The 9,912-nt window shown below is 39.0% G+C and overlaps 1 protein-coding gene across 2 annotated transcripts in view; it reads right to left on the bottom strand.

Moving 5' to 3' along the window:
* MCMBP (minichromosome maintenance complex binding protein) overlaps positions 1-9,912 on the bottom strand; it is a 69,459-nt gene that overhangs the window by 8,695 nt on the left and 50,852 nt on the right. For both annotated transcript variants that reach the window (XM_012001080.1, XM_012001081.1), the window contains 4 exons: positions 5,527-5,699; positions 4,733-4,856; positions 3,016-3,133; positions 393-558 (listed from right to left, as the gene is read on the bottom strand). In XM_012001080.1, coding sequence (XP_011856470.1) covers positions 393-558; positions 3,016-3,133; positions 4,733-4,856; positions 5,527-5,699 — 581 coding nt within the window. The remainder of the gene's footprint in view (positions 1-392; positions 559-3,015; positions 3,134-4,732; positions 4,857-5,526; positions 5,700-9,912) is intronic.

The following is a 9,912-nucleotide window of genomic DNA, read 5'->3' as shown; positions in this document are numbered from 1 at the left end:
ATATAAAATATATATTAGAAGATATGATACATAATATATATAGTATCTGTTCTATTGTACTCCATTATATTAATACTACCCTTTATATTATTGCTCCATTATAAATAATATATAAAATATATATTAGATAGAAGATATATGATACATTTTATATATATAGTATCTGTTCTACTGTACTACTTTCAGACTACTATGGCAAAACAGAGTTGGTATATACAATTTAATTAGTTTATAACATGCTTTAATCAAATGCATATGCCAAGCCTTTATCTTATGTTATTTGTTAAATGTGAATTTGTCTTTGTCCATAGATACTCTTCTAAAAGTTATTCCTAGATCTGGCTTTAGTGGAAAGGAAGTCAGAAATGGAAGGGAAACATCTATGTACGTACCTGGGGTATCCAGCTGCCCCTGTTCCAGGAGAGTCTCATCGATTACAAGGGAAGTATTGCTGGGCAGCTGGAGGAGCCCACTGACCAAGCGATTGGCTGTGTAGTCTTTGTGGGGAATGAATTTCAAATGGTTCATGTTCTCTATAGTCATCTGTAGACGAAAAGACTGCAAAGAGAAATTTTTTAGTGAACAAGAATTTAAGTTTCCCTGTTTTAAGAAAATATGTACTTGGAATTAAGCACTGTGTTTCATATGGAAAAAGTGATCTTATAAATTTCTAAGGGAGCAGTGATATGGTTTCTCGAACTCTAGAAGCAAAAATAGTATCTAGATCTTACATTTGAATTTCATCCATTCTATGAGCTGCTTTATTTTCAAATGTCTTGTTCAACATTCTTGAAAATCAATTTTTTTTTTGGCTAGGCGTGGTGGCTCAAGCCTGTAATCCCAGCACTTTGGGAGGCTGAGACGGGCGGATCACGAGGTCAGGAGATCGAGACCATCCAGGCTAACACGGTGAAATCTCGTCTCTACTAAAATACAAAAAAATTAGCCGGGCAAGGTGGCGGGCACCTGTAGTCCCAGCTACTCGGGAGGTTGAGGCAGGAGAATGACATAAACCAGGAGGCCTGCAGTGAGCTGAGATCTGGCCTGCACTCCAGCCTGGGAAACAGAGCGAGACTCCGCCTCAAATAAATAAATAAATAAAAAGAAAATAAATTTTTATTTAACCAATGAAACAAATGGTAGATAACTGACATACAAATATTAAATACCCCAAAGCCTAACCTCTTTCACCTAACACATGCTAGCTAGCAAAAAGAAAATGTTAATTTTATTTTTCAAGACAGGGAAAGAAAAGCTTAATTTTCCTCTATATTCTTTGAGTTAAAATTATATTCATTCATCATAGACACTTCTGAACAAACTTTTCAGAGAAAAATCAAGGAGCAGAGCACACTGAGCTGTGGGGGCACCTGCTGCAGCTCTCGGGAGGTGCCTCCAGGATGCGTGCACCTTCTCGCTCAGTGTAACGAGAAAGCGACCCATCTACGCTCCTCCTCCAGCTCCTGAGCCACCATTCCCAACACCCTCTGTGCTCTGCCTTATACACCAATCCATTCTTCCACCCCTCCAGCCTGCAACAATGTGGCAGGGATGTAGAAGAGCGTATGGTGGGAGAATGCTGTCAAGGAAGAGGTAAGATATATTGCAAAAATTTAGAGGAGTTTTGTTACCTCAGTGATTCTGAGAAAACAAGGGGAGCTTAGGGGTGCTTAAATGACCTACCATATATTTATTTGTTTGTTGGTCTTCTACCTAAATTAAACTCTGTGAGGGCAAAGGATCTGACTGTTTCAATAATTCTCAAAATGTGGTCCCAAGAACTCCCAGGGAATTGCTTAAACCCTTTTACGGGGTCAATCAGGTTAAAATCATGCATGGATAAAAGATCCTTTCAATATATGAGACTAATGAATTTTACCATAGCAGACTATAGAAAGTTTACGAATAGGATTTCAGATTCCACACTTAACTATCTTTAAGAAGATGTCATGTGGACAGTTTTGGTCTAGTATCAAAGACCACCACCCAGTTATCTGCAAAGGCTATCGAAACCATCCTTCCTTTACCAACTACTTTTCCATCTGTGTGAGGTCAGCTTTCCTTCACATACTTCAGTCAAAACCTGAGATTACAACAGACTGAAGGCCGAAGCAGATACAAGCATCCATTGTATCCTACTAATCCAGATTTGCAAGAATGTAAAACAATGTCACTTTCATCACTAATCATTTTTGGCTTGGGAAAAGTTGTTTTTATAAAAATATTTATATGTAATTTTTTATCTTTAATAGATGTATTTGCTTCATCATCTAGTCTGGTAAATTAATGATAAATATAATCATAACATGAAAAACAGCTCTTTGAGTACTACTACATTTTTCAGAGTATAAAGTGAGTCTAAGGAGACTGAGAACTGCTGGTGTATTCCGGTCCACTTCTGCTTCTTGAGGGCCTGGACAAGTGCTAGCACTGAGACACTCAATACATTTGGTTTAATAAGGATCTAGTGCACCCTCTTCAATTTCCAAAGAAGTGATCAGTATTTTCAGTCACACAACTGATCAGAAGCAATTCCCGTTCCCAAGATCCTACCACCACACAAATACTGCATTCCAAATACCCTGGCAAATAAAGTGAGCTCAACTTTCCAATCAGGAATTAAAACTGAGGCAACGGAGATAAAGAACTTTATTACCTCAACTAAAAGAATTATGCTCCTATAATTTAGAGTTTATTTGGATTTAAGACTTTAGTGTACGAAAAGGATACCAAATTGGACAAATTGGTATCAACAGAGTATAATTTTAAGGGAGTTACTGCAATTGTGTTAATTGTTAGACTTACAGAAATTTGTGCTTAGGCAAAAAGAAAAAAAAAGTGAAACGTTTAGGGGAAAGTACATTTTAAATTACGTAACTTGGCAAGCTTTGTTTCCCCTTAAATAAGCTCTATTAAATACTCTAAGTTAAATATTTGAGGTGAATGAAAGACAGTTAGATAGATGGATTTGTTAAGTGTGCTTAGGTTTATAATACATATTTATATTCATCTTACTGCTGGAACAAGATGTTGAATAATTCGATACAAATGTTCCGTGAAGGTACTATTCCGTGGGCAACCACTCAAATTAACTGTAAATTTTCCTAGTGGAAGGACATCTCTTCTTGTATATCTAGAAAAGAAAGAAATCAATCAATAAGATGCTGAAGTGATTTCCTGATTTCTATCGAAAAGCAAAGAGTAGAAAAATTAGCTTAATATTGTCATTAAAAATAAACCAGAATATTCTGACTAGTTATTTTATCAGAATAACAGCAATAAAAGTAATAGCCAATATTTGTATGTAAGTGCTGCTGGTCATGTGCCAAAGACTGTTCTGAGTACGTAAATGCTTCCTCATTTAACCCCTAACCATTCAGAGGTAGGTACTGTTGTCTTTGCTTTATAGATGAGAAATCTGAGGCACAGAGATGATAATAAGCAACATACTCATCTAGCTGGAAGCTGCCAGAACTGGGATATGAATCCGGATAGTTTGGTTACAGAGTCAGTGCTCTCAACCATTATGTACTACTGTCAGAGACTGATCTGAGAAAAGATAAGATTTACAGCACAAAGATGTTTCCTTCCTGCAACTTCGTAATAGAGAAAAGCTAGGAAAACCTAACATTTAGGGAAATGGTTACAGTATGGTACAACTGCATAGTGAAATACTTTGCAGCCACTACAAAGTTCATGAAGCATTATGATGGGAAAATGTTTAATATATATCAACTGCTGAAAACAAGACACGGATCTGTGCTTAGAGTGTAACTAAGATCTATGCAGGGATGTATACGTATGTAAACAAAAACCAATGAACGTGTACCAAAAGGATAACAGAGGTTCTAAGTGGTGAAATTACAAATGATGTGCATTTTCCTTTTTATGTTCTCGTAATCTGTCAAAGGTCTACACTAATTTTAAAATCAGAAAACAAATACAGTGGAGTCAAGGGATGCGGTGCTAGTGTCAATGTCCACGTTAAATGTGCACGTGACGTCGTGCCTTGGGATGTATAAACAGAGTGTTCAGAATGCAAAAAGGATAAAACAGCTCATTTTACTCATCAGCCAGTTCCTTTATCTCAGGTCCCAGGCCGTGGACAAACTTTTCAGAGAAAAATCAAGGAGCAGAGCACACTGAGCTGTGGGGGCACCTGCTGCAGCTCTCGGGAGGTGCCTCCAGGATGCGTGCACCTTCTCGCATCCTGGAGGACCCATTAGGAACCCCGCCACAACGCAGGAGGTGAGGGGTGGGCGAACAGGCATTGCTGCCTGAGTTCCGTCTCCTGTCAGATCAGCAGCGGCATCAGACTCTCACAGGAGTGCGAACCCTACTGTGAACTGCACATTTGTGTGTTCCTTACGAGAATCTAACTAATGCCTGATGATCTGAGGTGGAACAGTTTCATCCTGAAGCCATCCCCGCTCTGGTCCATGGAAAAATGGTCTTCCGTGAAACAGGTCCTTGGTGCCAAAAAGGTTGGGGACTACTGCTGTATCTGATTTTGGCTCTAAAATTTAAGGGGACATAATCAAAATGTTAAATGTGAAACTGTAAGAAAAGGAATTTGTCTGTGATTTGGTTTAACAGTTGTTACACTGAACAGGTAAAAACCATCTGATGAAGCCCAATAAGGAAAACACACAAATTACACCAGCAATATTCCCGCTCTTCCACTTCTACACATACCAAACTCCCCTAATTCCCACCAGGATACAGCACTTACACTGTGGAGATGAGATGTAATATAAGGTATTCAGCAGCCAAACTATCCCCTAGAAGGGCGTGAGTGAGGAACCCAAGAAGTTCTGCTCTGACTGGAGACAATTCGGACATGAAACTTGAAACAACTGAAGGAGAAAAGGAGACCTGAGTCAGGACACACACACCAATTCCTCTCAAGTGTCTTAGGTGAAAAATAACTGTGGGCAAAGTGCAACACTTCAGTAGACAGTAAGTAAAGTTTAACATATCAGTAAGTGACGCTAATCTTAAAAATAGGACAGTTTGCATCCTTTTTTTTTTTTTCTTTTGAGACTGAGTTTTGTTCTTTTTTGCCCAGCCTGGAGTGCAATGGCGCCATCTCTGCTGACTGCAACCACTGCCTCTGGTTCAAGTGATTCTCCTGCCTCAGCCTTCTGAGTAGCTGGGATTACAGGCACATGCCACCACACCTGGCTAATTTTGTATCTTTAGTAGAGATGGGGTTTCACTATATTGGCCAGGCTGGTCTCGAACTCCTGACCTCAGGTGATCCACACACCTTGGCCTCCCAAAGTGCTGAGATTGCAGGCGTGAGCCACTGCACCCAGCCTTGTATACTTCTTTTTTGTCCTCATTTCAATGAAGAGAATTAATGTAAGAGAAAAATGGGGCAATGAGAGAGAGATTACTGAAAACACTTATTGTGAGGAATGAAGACCTGACTCTCAATTCCACTATGAGTACGTTACAGGCAGCTCTGGACACACACTGAGGCTAACAGTCGATAGTTCACTAGGCTGTAACACTTACACTTACAGGTTTTGCTCTCCTCTTTGTTAAGGCAGGCAGGCAATAACGGGTTGATGTGTTGCAACTTCTGGGCTAAGATCACATGAATTCTCGGCACTAATGAAGCAGGAGGACTGTGTACTCTCTGCTCCTCTGCTGTGTCTGTGCACTCCATCGGATCCAGCAGTGCAGAGGCATCCCTGTGGAGAGACGATAAAGTTTCAATTTAGAGAGACATCAGTTGCACAGATGCAAAAATGATACGCACCTTAGAAAACAAAATTACAGTCCAAGCCAAGAATATTTCCACCTGTACATCTCCTTAAAGAACAGAAAGTGGCCTCTCATTCTAAAGTGTTAACATCACACAGACTTCAGGCTTGTTAAGACATATCATGAAATAATGCATTTATTCCATTTTTCAAGAACGGTATTTTTTTTTTTTTTTTTGATGGAGTCTCACTGTGTTGCCCAGGCTGGAGCGCAGCGGTGCGATCTCAGCTCATTGCAACCTCTGCCTCCTGGGTTCAAGCAACTCTCATGCCTCAGCCTCCTGAGTAGCTGAGATTACAGGTGCGCGCCACCAAGCCTGGCTAATTTTTGTATTTTTAGTAGAGACAGGGTTTCGCTATGTTGGCCAGGCTGGTCTTGAACTCCTGACCTCAAGTGATCTGCCTGCCTTGGCCTCCCAAAGTGCTGGGATTACAGGCATGAGTCACCGTGCCTGGCCAGGAACAATAATATTTTTTATTCAGCACTTCAATAAATGGAATGTAGGATGTCACTCATAAGGCTATTTCAAAACACAAGTACTCCTTGAACTATTGGCTGAGACATCGAATACTTACTTGACAGCAGATCTCAAAAACTGGGGTCTTTTTCTCAAAAGCCATCCGGTATCTATTAGTGTGTGGAGAATCCATTCATCTCCTATCTTGCTAATTGTATTTCCTAAATTTTATTCTTACATGATCCCTCGAATACTGAGTAGACAAGCAATTGAAAGTTATGAATTTTTCAGATTTGCTAAATAAATTTGCAGATAGATTTGTGAGACAACTGAAACAAATGGCTAAAATGCTTTTAGATCTTGACTTTATAGATTCTATAGACACTGAAGTAATAAATTCATACTCCTGTATATTTTAATACAAGCATATCTTTTCCATAGTATGTACCATGTGACAGACAATGTTCAATGCTTTACACGTACAAATTCACCAAAACCTCCCATCTACCCTGATTTACAATGAGCAAACCAAGCCCAAGGTCACACAGCTAGTAAGTGGCCAAGTCAGGACTCCAACCCAGGCTGTCTGCCTGTCTGTGCTCTTAACCTCTGTGATGGTTAATACTGAGTGTCAATCTGACTGGATTGAAGGATGCAAAGTATTGTTCCTGGGTGTGTCTGTGAGGGTGTTGCCAAAGGAGATTAACATTTGAGTCAGTGGGCTGGGAGAGGCAGACCCACCCTCAGTCTGGGTGGGCAGCATCTAATCAACTGCCAGCCTAAAGGCAGGCATGGAAAGAGCAGACTGGTTGAGTCTTCTGGCCTCCATCTTTCTCTCATGCTGGATGCTTCCTGCCCTCAAACATCAGACTTGCAAGCTCTTCAGCTTTTGGACTCTTGGACCTACACCAGTGGTTCACCAGGGCCTCTCAGGCCTTCAGCCATGGACCAAAGCCTGCACTATCGGCTTCCCTACTTTTGAGGTTTTGGGACTCAGACTGGCTTCCTTGCTCCTCAGCTTGCAGACAGCCTATTGTGGGACTTTACTTTGTGATCGTGTGAGTCAATTCTCCTAATAAACTCCCCTTCATATATTCATCTATCCTATCAGTTCTGACCCTTTAGAGAACCCTGACTAATACAACCTCTAAACTAAACTGCAACAATAGTGAAGTAACTAAAGCAGGAAAGTCATCATAATCAGAAATTGCCAAGATGAACAATCTCATACACTATTATTAAGGGATGGTTAAGCTTAAAAGTTGTTTAAAATTTTTGTTTTGTATCTTTTTTTTTTTTAACTGTGAAAAATGTTAAGTTCATCTTACACAGAAACTAAGATGTAAGATGATGAATGTCCACTATTCAACAAGAGGACTCTGGTGTAGATGAGGGACATTAGCCCTTGCTTTTGGCAATCTCAAAGCAAAACAAAAAAGAATGAGGAAGATCTAGATTTCTAAGATATGTTGTTAATTAAAAAAATTAAAAAGTGTAAAAGAGTACATATACTATGCTACCTTTTATAGAAGAAAAAAGTAGAAATAAAATGTATACTTATCTACTTATTTTTGTGTAAAAAAAAATACAGGAAGGATAAACCAGAAACTATGGTTCCCTAAGGAGGCTGGGTGGAAACAGACAGCAGGAATGGGGATAGCTCAGAACCACACCTCTGAGAATCTTTTTGTGTAGTTTGAATTTGGCAACGATGTTAATGTTTCCTATATTAAAAAGAAAAAAATAAGGATGGAGGAAAAACTGAAGTGAAACATAATCAGACATAAATGAATCTAAGTAGAATAAATAATGAAATCACACTGAAGGGGAAGAAAAGTTACCTGAGTAACTGGAACACAGCTCTGACTACACAGCTGCATTCTAAAATAAAAATGAACTGGAAACGTACTGAACACTAATTACTAGTTTGTTTTGTACTGGTATGGTTTACCAATTCTGAAATTCCCCTCTGTATATGGCAGAAATGGGGAAATGACAGATTGTGAATAATGGGAATCAAATTTGTTAGAAAAGGAAGTCATAAACATAGAAAGGAGACCAACTAGAACATGTGACTCCTGCTGTGCTGAACTGGAATCAGAAATATGAACCCATGGTTTCTCATAGATGTTAGAAACACACAAAACATGCATGTGTGAGTATATATGTGTGCATTTAAATGTGTATGCATATATATGTATACATATGTTGCATATATCCTAGCTCTGTCTGCTTTAAGGGCCTAGATGCAAAGCTAACCCAGTACCAACGAGCACATCTAGGACTCAGATCTTCAAAGTATATGATGAAGCTGCAACAGCTTAATATGCCAGAAAATAAATGTTAAAAAATAATAAGATCAACTCAAAAAAAGGACCCAGCACCTGCTCAAAGTGGCTCCCACTAGCTACATCTGGGAAAACTTGGGTCTCAAAATAATATAATGATATTAACATTGAATAAAATCAGAATCTATTAGTCCATACTAAATATAAGTAAATAAATTACTTGAATAAACAAATGGAAGAGATATCTTTTATAGTAGAATGCCAATAAATAAATGTACTGAGTTAGAGAATTGCCAACGTTGTAATAACTGATTCAAGCAAGAATCATCAATTAATGCTAAAATAAATTGGTGAAAGTTTAATGAGAAACTGGATATTTACGTCCCAAAGTATCTTCCTCCAAGTTACTTGTCAATTACTAAGTGAGAAATGTAACTTTAGAGAAGAGACATCTGGAAGACACACCTTAACCAACTGATGAAAATTAACCTCACCAGTAACGGGACAGACTGACATCGCATGCCTCCTGCTTTAACATACTGAGGATACATCACTTCTGTAATATTCCTGCCAAAAATGCGCAACATTGAGTCTAACCATGAGGAAACAAGTAACTGGTAACTGGCTTACACTCTTCAAAAACGTCAAGGCTTTCTGCTCTCTACCACTTGAGAAGAGAGCCATCTGCAAACCAGAAGTGGGCCCTCACTAGAAACCACATCTGCTGGGAACTTGATTTTGGACTTCCCAGTCTCCAGAACTACTGGAAGACATATATTTCTGTTGTTTAAGGGGAAAAAAAAAGTGGCAAGACCATGAAAGACAAAGGCTGAGGACTATTTCAGATTGAACTCTAGTTATTTAGGTTTATGTTTTATAGAGGTATGAGTTAACAATTCTGAAATTCCCTTCTCTATGTTGTACAAATGTGCAAATGACAGATTATGAAAAATGGGAATCAAGTTTAAGAGTTACACTAACACAGAAAGGAGAACAAGTAGAACAACACCTGTGGTGCTGAACTGGAATCAGAAATACAGTATGAACTCAGTAGAAATAGAGAATAAGCGAGCTTCCGAACCCTGGACTGGGGGATGCGGAAGGGAGAAGTGTAAGAAAGAACATGATTAAGACAATTAGTAAAATCAAGTATAGATTGTGGATTAGTGTATCGTGTATTTGTGGCAAATTTCCTAGTTTTGATACCTGTACTCTGATTACATATGAGAAAGTCAGTGCTCTTAGGAAATGTTGACAAGCAGTTGGGGTAAAAGGGTTTGATTTCTGCAACATACTTTCAAGTGTTTCAGAAAAATGTGTGCATCCATAGAGAGCACAAATGAATGACAAAGCGCATGGGGTGCATGTGTTTACAACTGGTACATCCGGGAAGGG

This window comes from Mandrillus leucophaeus, unplaced genomic scaffold (assembly GCF_000951045.1).
Source record: "Mandrillus leucophaeus isolate KB7577 unplaced genomic scaffold, Mleu.le_1.0 Scaffold65, whole genome shotgun sequence".
Taxonomy (NCBI): domain Eukaryota; kingdom Metazoa; phylum Chordata; class Mammalia; order Primates; family Cercopithecidae; genus Mandrillus; species Mandrillus leucophaeus.
Note: the sequence above shows the minus strand (reverse complement) of the source record. Positions and strands in the feature narration are given on the sequence as shown.